This window comes from Ambystoma mexicanum, chromosome 9 (assembly GCF_040938575.1).
Source record: "Ambystoma mexicanum isolate Mex_15411 chromosome 9, UKY_AmexF1_1, whole genome shotgun sequence".
In the NCBI taxonomy this organism is placed as follows: Eukaryota; Metazoa; Chordata; class Amphibia; order Caudata; family Ambystomatidae; genus Ambystoma; species Ambystoma mexicanum.
Genome location: NC_090931.1, coordinates 172,707,868 through 172,730,410, shown reverse-complemented (window position 1 = coordinate 172,730,410; position 22,543 = coordinate 172,707,868). Strand labels below are relative to the sequence as shown.

General features: G+C 45.9%; 1 protein-coding gene across 1 annotated transcript in view; it reads left to right on the top strand.

The window, feature by feature from the left end:
- Positions 1-22,543, top strand: part of NLRX1 (NLR family member X1) — a 74,731-nt gene that overhangs the window by 14,352 nt on the left and 37,836 nt on the right. The window contains exons 2-4 of the mRNA XM_069614375.1: positions 11,612-11,729; positions 11,889-11,967; positions 15,932-16,026. Of these exons, the coding sequence (XP_069470476.1) occupies positions 11,624-11,729; positions 11,889-11,967; positions 15,932-16,026 (280 nt within the window). The 5' untranslated portion in view covers positions 11,612-11,623. The remainder of the gene's footprint in view (positions 1-11,611; positions 11,730-11,888; positions 11,968-15,931; positions 16,027-22,543) is intronic.

Genomic DNA, 22,543 nt, shown 5'->3' with positions numbered 1-22,543 from the left:
GCCAAACAAAACCTTCACAATATCTGGATGATGCATGCCCGCCTCAAGCTGCATCGCCACCCTAGCTCCCCACTGGCTCAACATCATCAACTCTGGTCTCGCACATGGTACTATTCACACTGCCCTCAAAACGGAACAAATCTCACCCCTCCTCAAAAAAACATCTCTCAACAACCCCCCGCCTTGCCCATGCTCCTGCCAAGTGCTGCCCCATTGCTATCCTACCATACCTCGCCAGAATCATGGAACCCTTTGCAACAACACATCACCACAAACCACCTACTCAATCTGCTTTTCGACCTGGACACATCACTGAGGCGGCTACTCTTCACATTCTTGATGACCTCCACAGCATCACAAAGGACACACAACACTAATCTTACTCCTCAACCTCTGTGCACCCTTCAACGCTATTGACCACACCATTCTACTAGACATCCTAGCCAACCGGATGAATCTCTCTGGCACCCTACTCGACTGGTTCACCTCCTTTCGCACTGACCAGACACTTTGTCTCCATGCCCCCTTATCGATCAGATTCCACCCCAAGTATGGGGTCCCGCAAGGTTCCGCCCTATCTTCGCTCCGCTTCAACCTCTATGTTGAATCCATTGGACAGACCCTTAGCAAACACAATTTACATTTCCATCAACACGCGGATGGCGCACAAATATACTTCCAAATGTCATCCCCTTCACAACTCCACACGCTCAAAACCTGTCTGTCCGCCACCACCAACTGGATGGCCACCCACTTGAAACTCACCCCCCTGGATCCAAGAACTCGCAAAGGACAAACCACACATCTCTCTTCACACTTGTAAAATCCCTTGGCTTAGCCGCCTTTCCTTCACACACCACATAGCCACTGTCACTATAACATGCAAACTACAAATACACCCCCTACGCAAAATCAGACCTATCCTTCCTTCTGACGACTTTCACACTGCAGTCCAAGCACTGGTTCTCTCTAAGCCGGACTGTGGAAATGCTCTCCTCACTGGACTATGGAAATGCTCTCCTCACTGGAGTCCTCAACAACACCCTTGCCCCTTACAAAACGCAGCAGTCAGACTCATCCTCCACCTACCCAAACATTCACGCATCAGCCCCACTCTTGCCAAGCTTCACTGGTTCCCCCATAGGCTAGAGAATTGACTTCATAGGAGCTTTCATTGCATTCAAAGCCATCCATGTTACCTTCATGACAAACTCAAAGCCATCACCTACACAAGCGCCAGACAAGCCAGCCAGCACCTTCTACACACTCCACTATGCAAACTCACATTCGCAGAAAAGTTATTTGCATTTACCCACTGGGCACCCAGGGCCTAGAACACCCTACCTCTCCACATACCCACTGCATCCTCCATCACCACTTTCAGCAAGAGCCTCAAAACCTACCGGTGTCCCCACACGGAACCCTGCCCTCCTCCACTGCTATCACTTGTCTTGCCGCAATCTTCCTATCCTTTCCTGAAAACGTTTTGTAACTTTTTTTCCCACTCCCACTTTTTCAATATGTGAACCATGTTAGGCACAATGGGTAGGGCCAGGTCTAAACAAAAATTCAAATAAAATTGGACCTTGCATGAGAATTCTCCACCCAACGAGCCCGGAATGCCTTTCTAGCCCTAGCTGTCGCCTGAGGGTGTAGATTGTGCTCTTCCCCCAAGAACTCACCCTGGGGGAGCTCCATCACTGCTAGGATCCCACAAGAGAGGGGTTGCATGTTTTCATTCCACCAACGATCACATTTTTACTGTGTTAGTTGTATACCTTAAATGTTTCTACCGCTAAAGCTGTCACAGAGGTGCTAACCAGCAGGTTCTTCCTGTTATGTCCCATGCCGCCCATCTTCAGTTGTTGCCTCAATGGCCCCAACACAGAGCTCCGTGATGTGGGCAGTGGAGTGGTTGTGGAGGTGGAAGGAAGATCAACACCTGAGTTTTCGCCATTCCCATTTAAAAGCGGAAACCAGTGATTCCTCGAGTTATTAGAATTTACTTCCACCCTGCAGTCCCTGACCTTAAGCCACACTCTCGGGATCATAGGAATTGGAGGAGATGCAAATAATAATGCTGCTCCCATGTCAAGGACGTAGTATCTACTCCACTGTCACTTCACACCAAACCTTTTCAGAAGTTGAGTAGCACGGTTCTAGAGTCATTTTCTGTTTGCCAGGCAGGGTCCGGCAAATTGTCTGCCCCTAATGGGAGTTTCCCAAAGAGAGCTTGCCTTTCTCTGCCCAACAATCGAGTTGGAAAGCTAACCTGGCCAGAGGCTTCAATCTGGTTCTAACCTGTCAGTTCAGATAGGACATGGTTTTGGTGGTATGCTTACAGACAATTCCAGATCTCCTAACGATGCTCTCGTGCAACCATTCAAAAGCTCGGAAATCGAGTGCTAGCTCTTTCCAAATCAGTGATTCGCCATTGTGACGAGTCAACTTCCGGGGCACCAGGGTTCCAGGGATAAAGATCAGTTATTAAACCATCAATCGGCCCCACACCTCTAGTATACCAGAAGGGATCTGAACAGATTGGAAACGCAAGCAAATTATAAACCTCCTTGTCCAATGTTGGTAACGTGGACTTAACGGCAGGCTTATCTCCGCAAGGTCGTGGATTGTTGGTTAGTTGCAAGACAGCGAAAATACAGTTATTACCCAATGATAAAAGGGACTGTCCACTCATGGTTATATACAAATATCTACTTTATTATTGTCACAACAGACAGTTCTAGCATGCTACAAAATACAACCACCCTGTGCAGGAATGCAGATGACAGTTTCAAAGAAGGAAAAGAGATGCACTCTGGATACTGACAGGAGGGGAGTCGGTACAGTAATTCATCGCAATAGTTCAAGAAAACTTGGATTCAGCACAAAGGGAGCAATGGGTCATAAAATGTCACTAGGGGCCTTCAGGGAATGACTTGGGGGGGCGGGGGGGTTTGGGGGAGGGAGCATGGGTGGCAGTGGGTGCGGCGGTACACAATGTACCTTGTGATTCTAAAAGTTCTTGTTGCTCCACTGGACTGAGTCGGTTTCAGGGCGCTTTGCAGCTTCTGCAACAGAGTTCAAGACTGGAAACAGCTGTGGGTATAAGGCGACAGGCAATTCAGCGAGCAAGGCGGGACGGACGGTTGCAGGCTGGTCTACACATCGGCTCAGGGTCAGGAACTTTTGTCTCATTGCTGGTTGGCAAGTCTGAAGCACTGGTCAAGGCATCTCGGACGGGGTAAGTGGCGTAACAGCCAGCGGTGCACTCGGTTGCAGCTCGAGGGGCTTGAAAACGCCTTTGAGGCGGATGTTGGTGGATGCTCGTCGGTGGATGCTTGTTGATGCAATCCTTCTAGCTTCTTCACTGGGCTCGTGTCATCCTTTAAGGCGGGCGGTCCAAAGGTGAGGAGAATTTTGCAGGCAACTGCCTTGTCCTTGGTTTTGTTCAGACTCTCTGGCACTTCCCACCTAGGAAGCTTGCTGCAGAGCCTCGCAGGGCACGCTGTGGGCTGGCTAGGTACTGGTTCTGGAGCTGCAGGAGAGTCCTCTGGATTCAGTATCTCCCTCTGTTCCATTGGAGATGTTTAGGGGAGGGATCTTGCTTCCCTCTTAGAAATCCTGGCCTTCCTTCACTGACAGAAGATATAAGGCAGACTGGACCTGCACCCAGGGTTCTTCTTGTTACTCCTTGCAAAGTCTTCAGATGATCTGCCAAAAAGAGGGGCTCAGCTTTCTTTTAAAGCCAAGTGGACCACAGTGATTGGTGTAGGCCTACCTTAGGGAACCAATCATCGGTCCCCACCAACAATCTCCTGTATGCCCGAGGTCCTAACCAGAGTGCTTTGCAACAGAAAAGCTAAAGGGGTGAAAACATGTAATACTTGGTCTCGCCCATCTTCCTGTCTGTTGTGGATCAAAGGGTCTCTCTGGTTAATTGAGCTCTGTGGTCCTTGATCAAAGCGGCAGGTCTTCCTTGAAGCTGCAGTGAGAACAGACTTTCTGTCTCCAGTGAACCACATTCTCGTACCTTCTGAGTTTGGTCCCCCTGCGGGGTTTGCCTACTGTAAACGCACAGTCCCAGACATGACCGGTCACTGCCCTTGATACTGAGATGCGGGAGCTGGCTTCAGGTTGACACAGTGCATCACAAAGGTTAAAGTAATTGTAATGGCAAGGTAAGTTGCGCTCAAGTTGCTGATATTGGCTAGAATTATTCTCGTATGTCACGGCGTTCTATGGTGCGTTGCTATACCTTCCTGTAGTTTTTACTATCTAATTTGGGATATGTTTAATTTTTTACTCTGGTATATATCTCTCGCTCACCAATTACGTCTGGCTGTATTTATATAGGGATATATCTTATCATTTAATGACTTGTTATTTACGCCTCACGCCAGTCTCCACCATCATTCTTCTCTGAGGAGTACGGGTCAAACATCCATTCTCGGGTATGATTCAAGCATGCGTTTCTGTTATTTCTTACAGGGAAATATTTTTTTTCACGTTCATATTACCTTTCCTCCCCTTCTTTCAGTTACTGGCTGTTTATGAATTCTTAGGATAAGACCATATCTACTCAGAACACCCTAATCCTGCACACTTGGGAAGGGGTGCACATGTAGGAGTATACATTTTTATGGTGAATCCTAGCGATACGGATGTTCTTGAATAACATATTTGACAGCTCATAGCAGCTGGCAATCTATATCTTTCTTGTTGTCTCTCTCAAAACACACATTGGATTGGGTCTTTCTGGTGGCAATCTGAGTCGGGCATGTTTCTGGTCATATGGCCATAATTCTAGAAATATACTCTGTACAGTTTTGAATGATTCTAAGTTTACCACCATATCGGAGTAAGGGTTTCAGGATACACTTATGAGAAATTCCATAACTGCCTTGGACCTGTTAATCTTATAATCCTCTTTGGTTGTTTACTTTTTCATTTTCTCCTAATTTGCTCACTGATCAATGCTGTTCATCACCTGCTTGAACCTTCCCTCCTGTAATCGAATTGTGCTATGTGTCTTATTGACTTTTAATGTTGCTTATCTTTGCATAATTATGTATGTTTCTTCCACTGATCTCTGTTGTTGGTAATTCATTCTTCTATGTACAGAAACAGACATTATATTCTACCTATGGGTTATTGTGTCTTTCCATTGTTGTAATGTGGAACTAATACAGCCTTGAGAACGACCCGTTGGTCGAAACACGTGTTGGCTGTCCAACCTTTTGAATAACTATCATCACTGTCACAACTAATGCCTGTGAAAACATTCATATTGGGACAATATACATTGATATTTTGATTGATTCTTTCAGCAACTGGAGCGTGACTTACCTTGCCATTACAATTACTTTGACTTATTATTTTCCAACTCTGGTGGATGAGCTGGAGGGTCAAGAGTGGTTGCTGCCGGTTCTATTGAATTCTTACTTAGTCCTTTATCTTTCATATGTAATTTCGAGAGTGGTCACGAGGGCACAGTCCTCATATATCAAATCCACAATTTCTTAATTCCCTTGCATATCAAAGGTTGTTGGGGTTTCTTGTCTCTTCTGTCCATGGGCCTGTTTGAATACATTTGTATTAGTATGCGTAGCTGGCACCAGCAGACCTAACAAAGGACAGGGTGGGTCCATGGATCCTTTGTTAGTTAATTAGGTTTGCCATGGCAGGAGGAAGGTTTTGCCCTCCCCTTCTGAGATGCATTTATGTACTCTTGGCTTTCATAGTCCAACTAAATATGAGGGGGGGGGGTTGCCGCTAGGCCGTGTCCACCCAGAGTACACGGGTCAACGTGTATGTTGTGCAGTGAGCATATGAAAATGTGTGGATTAGCCTCCCACATTTTCCGGAGATTAATCTACCATTTATTCAATTTCTTTTAAAAGTAAAAAGAAAACGGGGGAGCGCACACCCACTGTGCAGATGGTCGAATCCCTCACAGCTTTTCATCAATGGTTCACCTTTTTCCTGGTATGTGTGTTTTTTCTACTGATCAACCACCGTCCATAAGTGAATACGTCTACACACTCCAGATGCAAGACTGATATAACAGATGGCAGGACTTTTGTGAACACCCGCAGTTCGGTCTTCAGGCAACAGTAAAGGGCTCTGAATTAATATTCGCACCCAGGAAAGGGCACTCCGCCTATCGGGTGGATGGAAGTGCGGGCGAGCATCCACTGCATACCGCCCCCGTTATTTCTAACCACTGAGGGCCTTCTCCCGGAAGGTGCCATATTGATTGATGTCCCCAAAAAGATCCTGCTCCCTTTCCCCACACCCCTCCCTCCCTCCCACTCTACTTACGTGCTGGACTGGAGCTTTGTGCTCCAATCCTGGCACTACTCTTGTCCGCAGCTGCTATGGAAATGGAAAAGGGACTACGTCTCTTTTTTTTTTAAGGGCGTCAGGCAACCTTTTTTTTTCTTTTTTGTTTTTTTGAGGGGGAGATTGGGGCCATATTTGTTTTATTTTTTTTTAAGTAGTTGCACCCTGGGCCAACCGCTGGGGTGCAAATGGCAATCGCCTTATCTGTGGGGTGGGCGTACATGGCCGGTAACAGCCTGCAGCCGTTGCCAAAGCCCTTGCTTCGCTTGGCTCGGCCTGTTACCAGCCATGTACACATGTAGCACCTGCCATTGCCTTCTTTCTTAGTTTATCCTCCTGGTTAACTTTACAGAGGTCGAAATTAAGATATCAGGAGCTAAAAGTAGCTCACGCGCATTCCAGATGCAGAAAGTTAATGCCCCATAGATATGTTGGTCTGGCACCAGTTTGCCTCCGGAGACAAAAGCAGCTCCTAGAAGCTGTTGGTGTCCGGGGCTGGGAGCGAGATCTCCCTGCACTTTCGAAACCGCTTTCTGTACTCTTTCCTCTAGACTGCCACTATGCAATTTGGCCCTTTCAAATTGCCTTTTCAGGACCATCATTTTGTGACCCCCACCCGCCCCCATCAGCGTGCCAACCATGTACATTGATATGTCTAGTCCTAGAAAAATTAGGCTTCCATTGCGGTGGCCAGGACCCCAACAAAGACCAGATTCAACCGAAATTCTGCATATCAGTAATTATCGGTGCACAATCCATGCACTCTTTGATTAGTGGTATTTATATTCTGAAAATCATTTAGCACTGCCTTAGACATGTAGTGCTCTCAGCGACATGTAAGCACCCACGTTGGTCTTCTTTAAGGCAGAGTGCATCTTTTTATCCACATGGTTCAGAATGGCTCCCATCGCGGCAAACCCTGCAAAGCTTGATGGATTGAAAGTCTCCATGTTATGGCATAGTCATCTACTTTGCTCCTAAATGGAAGATTTTTTATATAAATTGTGTTATGGATATTTTTTCCAAGTTCCTTCCATTCTCTGAGAAGTCTCTTCTTACTGTGTAGCATCACTGAAGACCCCTATTTACAGTATGCCCAAACTGTCTTATTTGTGGGTCACCAGGAGGCCCTCGGGCTTCTAGCATAGGGTACTGCAACCTATTGCTCTCCAGATATTCTTCACTACTACAACTTCCTTGATTTCTGACCACCGACTATGCTGGTTAGGATTGATGGGAGTTGTAGTCCAAAACCTCTGGCAAGCCATAGGCAAGGGTGGACGAGGAACCAAGAGACCCCGGAAATTATTTTGAAAGTGGCCCCATATTGCACATATTGAGCAAGCCCAACCCTTTTTCCGTAAGAGCATTAGGAAATGGGTAACCACATAAAAGGGGCCCATGATGCATAGGCCCAGTGGGAAATCTCTAGGGTTCCCTATAAGCCAGCCCACCCCGGTCCGTAGCATAATTTGCAGTTCCCTCTTCTAGCCCATGGCTTTGGTCACTTGTTACCCCGGCCACTGCTTCCCAGTCCGGCCACTTTTCCAGTCGGTCCCTCCTCGGGAGTATTCAGATCTGCTGGATGATGTCGGATCCTCAGTGATTGACATCTGCGGGAGCTGCTGAACCTTGCAGATCCCGAGGATCATCCGGCCTGCTGCAATTTCTCTTCACTGCTGCATTCGAAGCGCCCCCTTACGGAACGGGGAATTCGTATAGAATCGGTTCTTTAAAAACATTTTTTATCTTCTTTTTGGTTAGAGAGATGTTCTTCTTGAGGTGCTTGGAGGAGTTCTCCTGAAGCTTCCTGAATGGGCTATTTCAACTAAAACATATAGTTAATGTGAAGCCATAGCCCACACCTTAAATGCATTCACCTTAAGTGAGAAGTTGGAGTTCCTGGAAACTTGCAGATGAACTGCTTCTTGTGCAGAACCTTACTTATTTCCTTTCTTAGATAAAACAACATAACCCAAAATCTCGAGTAGTGTGCCTTGCTCCCTGCTTTAACCTTTGAAGCCCTTTGCTTCACGAAACGTGAGCCCTTTAAAAATAAAAAGTCTCATGTAATCTGCCCTGGCCTGGAGCGTGTAGTTAACTCTGCATGCTATATTACTTACATATCTGTGCTTTTGCGTCGCGTCTCCAAGTGTTGCTTTATTCTGTTAAAATCTTATTGCCTTGTGTCCATATTTTGAAGTGCTTCTCTGCTCCTTTTTGAAAGTTGTTTGCTGAAAGTTTCTTTACATTTGGGGGGCTTTTTCATGCTGGTGCCTCTTGCCAACTACAAACAATTTCTTGAAAAGTGGCCTTGTTGGGAAATCTCCATACAGGCACTGAAATAATTGCTCGCAAGTTCACCAACTATGGCCTAAATTTTGCAAGAGGTGGCGAGATGGTTCTCTAAAACTCTGTCAAGAGGACTTGGTGGAAATGCTTCCCTCCCACCATCCTTGACTGGAACTTGTCCCATGAAGCTCCAATGATACTTATTAAAAACTAAACAGTTTATTATGAAGTTCTAGGCAAAAGCCATCATGGTATTAGCATAATTGACCTAAAAACATTTGATCTAAAACATTTTATCGACTTGTTTGGACTTTTTCTTTTTTTTTCAGTCAAATTTGATCAAATAAATATATTGGGGTGGGTAAGGGTATAGAGTAGGTTAAGGGTAAGTGGGGGGTTGCGGGGGATCTAGACTGAAAAAAGGTCAAATTAATTCGATCTAATGTGATTAGGTCAAATGTTTAGATCACATAGACCCAAACCCCCATCACCTGGAGTCCTATGTTGGAAGACAGTTGTAGAACTTCTGACCACTATGGTCATTCCAAGGTCTCAACATCTAGACCCCACCCTCCATTTTGGTTTGGGACAGACCTATTTCCTCAGTAGTCGCAATTAAGGAAATAAAATCGGTACTCATTGACTTAAAAAATAAATGCACTCCCTTCCTACCCATATGAGGTAGCCATCATGACCCCTGAAGCCACACGGAGGGCTGCCCTAAAATCTCCTGGAAGTAAAACAGCCCGCCTGATGTTCTACTGCAGAGCCCTTGAAGACTCTTGGAGCTGAGGGCCTGTGGTACCAGATATTAATGAGCAGGATTTAAATGATACTGTGGTAGGCGATGGGAGGGGACTTTTTCTTTTGCTTACTTACTTTTTTGCCTCTAAGGAGGTCATGATTTTCTTCACCATCTCATTTGCACTTTTGTATTTGGGATAGTTTTTTTTCCCCATCTTTCTCCTTTTTCTGGGTGAGGAGCAGGATTGAGATGAAAGTTGTGTGTCAACCCTCTAAATTACAATGTGTTGTCTCTTCTCTTTGGTTTTGCTTAGGGTCACTGTTGTATTTGTAGTTTTCCCTTAAAACAACACAGCACCACATTCCAAATATTCTTTTTACTTGATTGTATTTACAGGAAGCAAGGCCCATGATGCACACGCTCCTAAACGGGCTTTCCATCGCAACATGGCCTTCCATGTTGGCAGCGTTGCTGCATTGCGCGCATCATAAGTCTGCGATCCTTTGTCAACTAGCCAGAGGCCGCATTGAGCAGTACGTAAGGTAGTACGCCAGGCCATCCCTTTGTTCACTCGACTGGCACGCCATCTTCCAGCTCTGTGACTCTCTGTTGCCAGTCTCATAGCCCCCTGGCATCCGTAATTTTGACCAGCTGCCTAAATGCGAGGCGGTTCTCCATTTTAGGCCCAGCGTGTCTGTTCTCACTCCGCAATTTAGTCTTTCAACTATGAACTGTGAATGTGAGCCTGTCGCCACTGAAATCTTGCCATGCAGGTCCTCCGGGTGGATGTTCTTAACTTCCTGTAAAGTCCTCACCCCTCCATATCCGGTGTCCGGAAGGGACCTTGTTTTATTTTATTGCTCATTAAAGAATGCAAAAAGCACATTGTAGGATGGCACCCCCACTGCTCCGCAGTGTCCCTGTCTGGAGGTCAAGACCTTTTGTAGCTGGAGGGGGTTTGTGGAATACTTGGGGTTTATCTCCAGTGGGAGATGAAGATGGGGATGGGCTAAAAAGATTGAAACTAGTTATGTGCACTCCATATTTGTCTCTCCTCGTACGCTCCCGTGAGGAATCTAAGTGCAGCAAACACCTCCACAGTGCCTCTATCCTTGTGGAGTGTGATTAGTGCTTATTTCCTGACCTAGAAGGTTTGTAGAGGGAAGGCTGTCAGTGGGGGCAGGGTGTGGGGGGGGGGTATCCTTCCATATACTGCCTTCAAGAGGTCACATCACAAAGCAGGTGGCGTACCCAGATCCCCTCCAACTGGGCTCTCGCATGGGAATTTGTCTTATTGTACATGTATTTTATTTGCATCTCATAGTCTCCCTGCAGTTTGTAGTATGCATGTAATTATAGTAAACAGGGTTGTTTGGATACTCCCCGTGCCTCTATGCTCAGCTGTCCTTGCAATGCTAGCAGTTGCCGGATGATATGTAAGGAAGCGTAAACCTTAGTCCAGTTGCTGCTGCAAGAATTAATTCCCCCCCCCACACCCCTCTGCACCTCCACCACTTCCTTAAAATGAAGTAACTAAATCTATTGAGGAGGCGGGATGATGCCTTGGCTCGGGAATCCCACAGCTTGAAATTATCTGAATAATTAAACTTAAATGTGATGTTGACTAGGACCACAAAGGAACCCATATCAAGTAAGTACCACCCATTTTGGCTTAAAGATCAAAGGACCTAGGTCCCTGCTGCCCCAAAAAGACACATGGCACCCCAGGATGATGTGGGGCTATAATGAGAATATTAGGGAGTTCCTCTCGCAGTGTCCGATCTTGCAACTCCCTGCTGCTCCCATGGTTCAGGCTGCAGGAGCTCTGCTCCATCGTCGGGAAGATAAGGACCCTGCCATGTTTTCATTTCCTGCCATAGACGGACTGACACATTCTTGCAAATGGTCTGTGAGGGGAGGCCTCAGCTTGGGTCACCTCGCTCCCATGGCTTCAGTCTCTTCAGAGTGACTCCTCAGAGCGCTCTCCTTCGGGAGGCCCTTGTGTTGGAGCCCCTCTCGCCAAGGCTTCAGTGCTTGCATTGGACAGAGTGAGGTCCGCACAGTTTACCTTGATCTTTTGTTGCATTACCTGTTGAATGTTATTCTTATCTTTATTTTGGTCCTCTTGCCTCTCCATCCCCAGCTTCTCCAGCTCTTCCAACCTCTTCTTTTTTTATTCCCCCTACTCACTTTGGTTCCTACTAACATTTCCACCTCTCGTCCCTCTTTTAGCTTTGGGCCGTCATGCTGTCCCGGAGATGTTTCTGGAAGCTCTGTGGGCTGGAGCCTGTTGTGGGAGTTGGGAGAATCCCTGGTTTGCACCAGCAGAATGGCCCGGCCCAGGGTCACGGTAAGGATCCCTCTCCAGTGATTGTGCAGTAATGCAGCAAAGCTTGTTCATTTGAGTGTGCCATGGCCCGTGCCCACCTCGCTCAGGCCCAGTCATGCCTACTGGTTCTGCAGTTTATCTCACATGGAGTGCTTGCACCTTTTTTTTTGTTTGTTTTAGGTGCAGGGAGGACTTCTTTTCCTCTGAGGGATCTGTGCATTCTGGCCCGCCCCAGCACCGTGCCATTCTTGACCCAAAGGTAAGCCCGCCTGTCACCCTGAGCCAGGGGTGCACAGCGGTCTCGTAGAACCCTGGTACACAAATAAACTTGTGCCTATGTTCCTTGTTCTCAATTTGAGTTATATAGTTTGCTGCTGCTTGGTCGCTCATCGATCATGTTTCTCTTTTTTTAATTCTGTTCTCCCTACATTGGCTTCATCTCTGAAAATGACTTTTTTTATGTCCCCTTGGGCCAAGTACTAACTCGGTCAAAAGCACTATCAAGTCTACCAGCACCCAAACCTTGCCAGTCATCACTAAATCAAGCAAGACGTTTGGGCGCTGCTCCTTTTTATGCAGATACCCTCGGCCAACCGGGCGCAGGGACCAATTGGCACTGACATAGTTTGGCCGAAAAACGCAAGTGATAATGATGGATCATTTCAATGTAGTCTGGTGGGTAAGTGTTGGCCCTTTCAGCCTGGCGACCTGGGTTCATACCCTGGCAGCACATTCCATTTTTGTTTTATTTATATATATATATATATATATATAATTTGTCTTTTAATATTAAGTAATAGTGAATATTTGGTAATATTTGTGACTGTTACCAGGGCGCTCATAATATGAGTATAGTATGGTTGCTCTATACACCTATGTAATGCTAATTACCCTTTTGAGAGCAGCTCACAGCCATGCCTTATTAATATAACTTTGGATGGCAAATATGACTCAGTTTCTTTGTTGCACACAAGCATATGGCCATTGGCAGACAGCAAATACAATGATCAATAAACATGCACTGAGGCATGTTATTGTCTTGTGCTATGAACCACCCTCTCGTTTGGCTTCAATGCTCCAGCCATCATTGTTTCGAGGATTGTCTGTCATTAAAAAGGTAAAGTCCAACTTTGCTAACTGGAGACTCACATATCAAAAGGTGTTGGCGAACTGTCCGACAGTTCAGCAGACTTACTATGCAATACATGGTTATTATATATCTACTCCTAACACAGTAAACGCAACCTGCAATGATGTATTTCGTTGCATTACAAGGTCCGGCCCTCGGCCACAAATCCAAACGTGTCTTAGAGTGTGGTGATGCACAACAGTTATTATTGCAGGGGAAGTGAAAACAAAACGTGCATTGAAACTTTAAGCTCCCCTTTGTCTGTGACCTTGCGTCCTATACTGCTGAATGTAGTTCCTTTTTAAAATATTTTATACGCTAGGGTTATGCGCCCATTTGACGCATGGGTGATATAGAAATAGGCTGTAAAGTCGGCTGAGCCTAAGAATCGCCCTCGCACCAAATGAGCCGAGCTGAGTTGGCTCTCACGCCTCTGTGGCTATGGCGAAAGGGGATCTGCGGCCACAGTGGTGCGGCAAAATGGCGCTCGCCAAAGCGGGTTTCACCGTCACGAATACCTCCAAACTCAGTAGCACTACCTCTCGACGACCAACAAGAATTCAAGATACATTGTCCCATAGTAGTAAAATGTAGCCTCAAGCGTGTACATTCTCCATCACCAACAAATAAGAGCACAAATGCTAGCAAATAATTGCATCCTGCTACAAGGTCTTACTAGCCCAGTTAGCATAATATGTTTACACCTAATAACCTCCTAAAACCAAATGAGCAACTTTCCATATACTCTGTCAAGCCCAAGGGAGTAACACAACTCTTTCCTGACCACGGAAGCCGAATGAAAGTCGACCCTTCCACCTTGGTTGGCACAGGTTCCTGGTTGTGAATAACGGGTAACCACAAGGCAGCCAATAGGGGGGGGTGGAAGAGGGTTAGGGAGAAGTTGTGGATGGGTATGCAGAGTTAGGGAAACCGGAAAGAGGGTTAGGAAACTTGAGTGGATAGGTAAAAGGATTGAGGGGAAAAACATACCATAAGTACCCACAGAGGATACCTTGACACACTTGTAACGAATACGACATATCAAACCCTCACAGCAGAGAACCAGAGCGATAACCTTGTTTTCTGGTTTACTGTGACTCCCTGTGCTCTTGGCACTCTTGTCCCAACTTAACAATGAGCATCTGCAATCCTGCCCCCTCCTCTACCACATAACATAGTTGTGCGAATACTGAAGAACGTGTAGCAGACAAAATGCAGCAAAAAACATGAAACTTGGCACCGTTGGTTAGTATCATGCATGTACATGGGGCATATTGGTAGCAACACATCGTGAACGGCAAGCAACATAAATGCACTTGGCAGTTACCACTGTTACTGACAACTGGCACGTGTCTAATGGCTGCCAGAAAGCTCTCGTGAAACATTAATAGTTTGTGTCTTTTTCAGTAATCACTTTCTCTATACAATCACATTTTCCTGTGGCATCCATATCTCCCTGTTAAATTCACAGGACTCTACGTTCCACATGAACACCAAGGTCCACACATACAATACACTTAACTCGCGTCTGCAGAGCCTCCGTAGGTCTCCCCAGGCGAATCGGTGGGAGCGAGGACAAATGCTAGTCAGAGAGGAGAGGTTCACTCTACTGTCTCCGTTCTCTCCGACATCAGCGTTCTGTGTAGCTTCCCCTCCTTGGCCCGTGCTTGCACACCAAACAATTACCAGCAAGTGGCACAAGGAGGAACTAACAGGCCTCCTGACCTGTGCTTCTGGATCGAGCTCAGCGAACCCGTGCAAAGCAGGTAATGGGAATTGTAGTTCCAGCTCGGTCCGGGGTCCCAGCACACTAAATCACCAGGGGTTATTACCCCGTGTGTGGTGACTCCGGCCGCATAGGGCCTCATTTCCTTACACTCTCCTATGTCTCTGCATTAGGGCTCAGCCTAAAGAATGCCAAGACAGCACACAGTGGCAGTTGCCTGCAATACTCAAGTGACCACCCATTTCCATGAGCTACCACATATTGCCATTTCCATAAAGCTCCTGTTGGTCCTATTCGACCAGGGCACAGAAAAACAAAGTACCTATATCCACAAGTACCCATCCATAACATGTTCAATCCAGCTCCTTTGGACCCCTGCTTCATTCCCCTATACATGGCCTCCACCATCTTCTAGTACTCAAGCTTCTCAGGGTCTTGGTGTTGTAGCTAGGAGTTTCTACTACCACTCTTTAGATACCTGGTCCCTTAACCCCCTTCAGCCAGTATCCTGGTTCCTCCTTCCTTCAAGACTCCTCCCTGCCTCGATCTCGTGCCTCCTTCAACTTTTTCCAGCCATACATTTTTGTACCTTTTTTTTTTTTTATACTCCTTATTTTGTTATCCTCTCCTCCAGCTGTCATTGCCTTCACCTGTTCCTGATGTCACATCCTCCTCCAGAAACGTCCAACCAAATTCGCCCACCTCTTGCTGCTTGCGTTTGTGGGCTCCGGCAATGCCATGTGGCTACATTGGGCATCATGTGACTATTTGATGATAATGCATGCATTAGGAGACTGGCGATGCTGAGGCTGTAATTTTGGGAAATGAAGTCCTCACCTGCTCCAACTCTCCATAAAAGATACCAGGGTGATCGCGGTACACCGTGATTCGTGACCATCCGCTCCCTCGGGCATACGCCCACGGCACCATGTTATCACTTTCGCTAGTTGAATTGTCTTACTTGACCCTTAAACAAAATGGGATTCATTTACCAACTTTTGCATCCAATGACCATTTCACTCACCCTTTGATCTTTCGGGTATGCATATGTGGATGATCAAAAGTATGTTTGAAAAAGAATTTGTGAACGCTTGGCCTTTCTTGGAATTGTTTTTTATCTGCCTCCCATTCCATTTACTAACGCTACATAGTTTTAAATAATGTCTCCCCATTTGTTAAGCATTTTGTTTAATAGGTGCAGGAGCTTTCAAAGAGGAGTAGCATTACAGAGTCTTGGTGTATTAGATTTGTATTTCAGTCTTCATTGAAAAGAACACCATGTTTTCTGCAATGCAACCGCTTTCTCTCGTACAGGGGCACAAAGCCCATAAATGCATCTCATTCACTAACCTCTCTCCTTTGCTGCAGTCACATTCCTTTGAGCCCCAGAGGAAGATGGGAAAAGACTCTGCATCCAGGACCAGACTGGCAGGAACAGCTGTGCCGGACCCTGACTATGGCAGGTGAGGAAAGAAGTCTGCTTTCATCTTTGCAATGCATCTGTCCATCCTTGTGCCCAAGTCTGCCACTGTCTGGCATCCTCAGAAGCCCTCAACATAATACATGGGGAGGGGGGGGGGAACTCCCTGGCACGTCTTAAAGGCCTCAATTTGCTGGTGCATATTGCTGGCATTTCTCTAAAATCCTTATTCCTAGTGCCTGGGGTAATTTCTCTGCAGTCCCTTTTTTCGCCAGAGGGCATTTTTGTTGTTCTTCTCTGAAGCCCCTTGTGGTAGTGTTTGGGGGCACCCCTGTGGTTTCGGAAGCCCCAACTCCTAGGGTCTGAGTGCATCCCCTAGACGCCTTGCAGAAGCACTGTACTATCTTAGCGTGTGCATCTCTATCAATCCAATGCCCCCTGGTATGTCCTCCTAGTGCATGAACACTTATTTTTTCTAAATTTATTTTTGAATACTTTATATTTCTTGTTTAAGCAACATACCAGATACATGTGATTATAATAAAATGAAAGGCAGAAACCGCGCCCTCCCCTCCTCCCCTTAAACAATAGGTTATTGACATTTCTTATCTTTCAAGGGTCTCGAGAAATATTAATGAGCGCGTACAAAAATAAGAGTTGCATTCGGAGGTCATAGTTGAACTACCCCCCCCTGTCATACTTGTTTCCCTTCTGCCTCCTGATGCTCACCCCCAACTTGCACCCCCTCTTCCTCATACCGGCCCCTTCCAGTCAAGATATTTCCCAAGAAGTAGAATGCTATGCAATAGATATGGGATCTATTCCCTCTTTTGTTATGTCCCATCTAGGGTCTAATAGAGTCCCATACATAGATTAATAGTTCCCATTCTTCTTGAAACGTACCCATGTGGTCATGTACCGGGGACGTTAATTTTTCCTGTATAAAACTGTTCAGAGCTTATGCAGCCAGTCTACTTTGTTAGGAACTCTGTCTTTTCGATTTTTGGGACACTGCCAGTTCACAGCCGGGAACATGGCCTCCAATATTCTCTGGAACCTGTACTCTTCACCATTTATCGGGGGACACCGAATAACATTTGTAGGGGGCTTAGTTTAAGCTGAGATCTTGTATCACTTTCATCCAGCTCAGGATATCGGCCCAGTAATTTTTGAATTTTGGGGCAGTACCACCACATGTGGAAGAGGGATCCTATTTGTCCATGGGCTCGGGCACACCGTGGGGAAACTGTATTGTACATCTTGGACAGCCTTAAGGAATCAAGGTGCCAACCATGCAACATTTTAAAGTTCTGCTCCATTGCGGCCTTAAATAGGTTACCATGGAAAGTAACTCTGTATATTTTGTCCCATATTTATTTCTTCTGAGATTTCTTCCCCAGCTAAGGCTGTCCAATATAATTTAAGTTTGCCTTCCTCTGGTCTCTGTAGTTACAAGAACTTGAGAGGGTCCCTTATCTTGAGTTCGCTGAGATCTTGATCTTTTGAAAAGGAGATCACGTGGCGGTTCATCTCTCCAGTTTGGATCTGTGATTTTCCCTTTCAATCTCAAGTATTCGAAAATGGAGATAGCATCTTGTCCTAAAAGCTTGCTGATGTCTTCATACCCCCTGAATTTACCCTCTGTAAATAGTTGACTGGCTCTTTCCAGACCCCTATTGGACCATTTTTGCATGTATTGTATTGTTGCCCAATCGAGCAAGATCAACAAGGCCTCCCCAAAGCAAGCTCATCGGAAATGCCAGGAGGAAAGTTTTATTATTCAAACCCTCCTTTTTCCGTAGTATCCACAGGACCCCTTAGGTTGGATGTCTTCTTATTCTTACAGGGATGGTTTTGAGTGGGGCCCATAGCCATGACTTGTTGTAGGGTGTGTAACCATGTCTTCTATATATGTCCAGTATCTACCCAAGCAATCTCTCACGTGTTCCATAAGGACCTTGAGTTGGTTGCTTTATAGTACAGTTGGAAGTCTGAGAAGCCAGAATCCTTGCGTTCCTTGGGAAGGGTGAGTATTGTTTTTTCAATTTTGTCTTTTGCCCTGCCACACAAATTTGGTTATCAAGTAATCAAGGGTCTTAAAGTAGGTCTCGAGGACCGTTGTTGGGATTGCTGAAAATAGATGTCATTCTCCCATACCATGATGGTGTATGCAGGTACCATCTCTTTAGGTTTGCCCCCTTTATTTCTAGGCGAAGGAACCAAATTCCAGTTGCCTATTCTTGTAAGATCTGTAGGATTCTGGATCTGTAGGTATGTGATTGTGTCTTTCTCCACCCTCATACCTAATATCCCCATCGTATGTTCTATACTGGATCTAAGAGCCGGATGGACATTACACTCAACTTAGTTACGATTATTTTCAGGCCCTTAACATTGAGTCAGGCAGGACACCCCCCGACCCCCCACAAGAATCGCATTAAGCACCTTTGTCAAATGTGGGGGGGCAAAAGTAAATCGGTATGTTTTGTAAAAGCGGGCCGAGAATCGATTGCCCCATGGGGTAGTCCCTGATTACTTTCTTTTTATACTTTGAATTACTTCTTTGTCAGTTATATGGGAATCCAAGGGGTCTGCTGTCTTCCTTGAGACAGCTGGGATCTTTAGTTGATCAAGGAAGTGTGTTCTGTGAGAACCATCCCCCATATATTCCGCTGTGTATAACCTTTCATAATAACATCTAAATTCCTTCCCTATGTTATCTGTGTCGTACACCAATCTGCTATTTTCTGGTTTAATCACGGTTATCGTTTTAGATGTACGTTTTTTCCCTTGGCTTCTCTCTTGTCTGCCATGTCCCCTTTTTCATTATATTTTTGTTTTAGGAACAGTAATTTCTGCTGTCTTGTACCAATATGGCCTTAAATTGGGATTAATATTTGTGAAGCTGTTTTGTAAACGTGGGCATGATGTATTCGTTGGACGCACCATCAGGTTGCATGGCTTCTATTTTTCTCCCACGGTCTGCTTCTTCCTTCTGATGTTCTCTTTTCTTTGGGTGTCTCGATCCTAATGAGTTCTCCCCGATCGTTGCTTCAGTTCCTCCACAACCATCATTCCCAATTGAATAGCCACTATAATCATTACCCCTCTCTTCTTGGTAGTTCCCACTGTATGAAATACAGCTTCTATAGATCTTCGCTTTAGGGATGGTTCCTTGCCCCTCAGCCAGTGAGTACGCTGTAGAAATAGCAAGTCTCATCTTGAGCAGTTAAATTCTCGGACAACGAGGGATCTTTATGTTGGGGAATTGACCCCTCTAACGTTAAGGGAACATAAGGTGAGAGTAACTGCGGTGTCAGCCATTGGGCTGGAGACAGTAGATCACCCGGTTGTCTTCCCTTGACGGTTCTCTCTGCCATGTACCTACAACTCCTATGCTGAGTTCCTGTGTGAACCCATATTTATATTTCTAGAAGCATTTCAATAACTAAATTCCCCCAACTGCGATCAACAAGCCCTATGAAGGCATCATGAAGTAAGACACAGGTGACAGATTGAATTTTCTCATAAAAATTATATATTTTCTTAAATGTCAGGATGGATAAGGCCTAACTTGCCCTATGCTAAGGTGGGATTTCCCTACCTAAAGAAACTAAGGATAGTCTGTCATTAAGTTCAACTTAAGTCTGTGTGTGTCCAAAACCTACACTTGCCCTCACAACTCCCTCACAACTAAAGATAAACAATGTGTAGGGATGTCAGCAACAATAGAAATAGTGTTCCAAATAAAGTTCTGAGCGCCTTCCAGCTCCTGGTTTACTTTCCAGCTTCCCCTTCCCAATAGTTCCAAAAGGTTTCAGGGGTTTCTTCCCCAAGAGGTTAACGCGGTTCGCAAAGTCTTGTGGTTCCCTTCCCCAAGAGGTAGGCTCCGCCAGCATCAAAACATTCAATCAGTTCAAATCTCTTTGCTTTCAAAAACCGTTCCAGTTCAACTTTGTAATCCTTAAATCTTTTCAATAGTCTGTGCAGATTGCTCTCTTTCTCATTCACTTCAGTAATCCGGTTATCAAATACAGTTTCCTTTTCTTTAACTTAGTTGACCCTTTCCAGACAGTGGTCACTGGGGCTAGGTACCTTTGTACGACCACACGGTCCACCCATTACATATCATGCAACCGGTAACTCCTAGCACCCTTTTATCCTTCTGTATTCTTTTGGGTTTCTTGCCACACAGGTTTTCTCTCTCTGTACCTGTGTCATGAGTTTACATTTATTTCTGATTCGCCTTCGCAGTCTTTTTGCTTTGCCGCAACGTGTTTTCCACACAACTCACTCCATGGTGTACATCCTTTTCATCACCTTACTTTCTCAGTATTCCTAAGTGCTCATCCGTTGCTTTTCACGTTGTTCATCAATGTTCATTACTTGTGTTACCCTTTTTTACACATTCATCATAACTTTCTTTTAGTCCAGTATTCAGTATCACTTGTTTCATCTTTAAATGCATTCACAACAACTTGTAGCTTGCTTGCATTCAAAAACCCTCAATCTGGGTTCCACGACCAATTGTCACAGGTTTCAAATTGTTCAGCATACTATATGCCCATTTGCGGCCGCAGGATTGCCTAGGTATGAGTGTTCCCTTTATTTCCCTCACCGATATGCGGCAGCTTCTACGGACGTCTTCGCTCTTCATTCCAGCTTCCTTTAGCTCCTATATACTTTTTTGAGGAGCCCGGCGAGCTGTGCTCGCTTTCTTCGTTCCTCGCTGCTTGTTGTAGGTAGCTCTGCTCTTCCCTTGTGGATGCTACCGGCAGCCTGTAATGCTTGGCAGCCTTCTTGTGTCCCACAGCTCTGACTGTGGGCACAAGGCAATGGAGGCTGCAGGTGTCTTGACCCTCTCGCATCCCGTTGGGGCCCCGGCGTCACTTACACGCCTCTGCAGCGACCAGCGTCCTTCCCGCCACCCCTCTCCAGCCTTCTTCACCGTCTGCTGCGTCTTGTCCTCAGGTAGGTTTCTCCTTCTCCCTCTTCTCTGCTGGCAGTCCCTCCTTTTATACACATGTGGCCTGTTAACTGGTTGCAGGTGCAAGTCCTTGGTTTCAGTAGCCCGACCATAATTAGTCCTATTTGCTGGACATGCCTGACTCTTGCAATTGTATTCCTTCAGTCCTCTTCCTTGCCTCATTACCAAAGTGGTGGTACTGAATGTAAGAAAGAGGAAATGACTGATAATAACCTATGAAGGCAGACGGAAGGTAGGGGTTATTTTGACAAGGGAAAGGGGGGGGATACCATGGCTCACCCAAAGACATGCTCTTCCCCACTCCCCAAGGTCCCTCCACCCAGGTGATCCTCCCTCGTATCTCCACCCCCAGGGCCAGGATCCAAGAGCGATGGCTTTTCTCTGGTCATCTGAGAAGGGGATCGAGGGGGAGTAGATGCGAGGATGCCCTTGGGTTTCCCATAGCCCCCAAACAAGACCATCCCTCCCACCCCTTGTTGGCATCCAGTCTTGAATTGGTAACATGTTCACCCTTGCACCAGACCACCAGATTATTCCCGGGATACCACTTCTTTGTTCCCCTATATCCTGAGCCCCCATCTCTGAACACTATTGATGCTAGTAATCCCACCCCCCCTTTGTTATGGCGTCCCCCACTTGAAAGACCATTTCTGACTTCAGACCCTGTGTCCCTGTTACCTGGTTAAATGCTTTCATTACCCTCAAATTGTTTTGCTTGTCCACTTCCTGTCAAGTCTGTCAGTAGCCAAACCGGCTACAACCATACCATGAAGCCATGATTGTCCAACTCTCCTCCATCTTTCTACCTTCATCTCTTCTCAGGTGATGGGGTGTTCATTTTTAAAAAAATACTTCTAAGAGCTTGTTACTCGCCATCTGTCTTTTGTTTTGTCTCCCCCTTGCCGTCTATGAGGCGCCTCGTGTTTCGGGGTTCATTTTCTGGAAGCGGCTCTTCCAAACCTCTCTGAATGTCCTCTTCAGATACAAGTTTGTACTTCTAAGCTTCATACTCAAATGAGTTGGAAAAGGAAAATCCCCATCTGTACCTCACTGCCTTCTCATTCAGCCATCGGGTGACAGGAGAACACTGGTGGCGCCTGGAGATTCTGAGGACAGAGAGGTGTTTATGACTATCTTTGTATTTCTGCTGGCTTCTAGGGCCCTCTTCTGACCTTTTCTAACACTTTAGCTTTTTCCGACTCTGAGATCCTCATATCAAGCTATTTCCAGCACATTTACTGTGGATTGATTAGATTCCAACCCTTGGAGCCTATCCAGAATGGCTTCCATTTGTTTGTCTAGCTCATCGAGTCTGTGGCCAATGTCCTTTCTGATGCCTCGTATTTCCTCTAGAAAGGCGACAGTGTTTGTTGTTTTTTATTTATTTTTGTTTACATCTGCTTTTCTGTTTGTTCGAGTGAGTTCTGGGGCTATGTGGGCTGGCAGGGGGGGGGGGGCAACCTTCGGATTTTTATATGGTTTATGGCTTCTTTCCACCTCATCAATGGACATAGCTCTCCTCCCCTGTGGGCTTCTGACTGCTTCTCCAAGAAACTGTGACCCTTTGATGTGG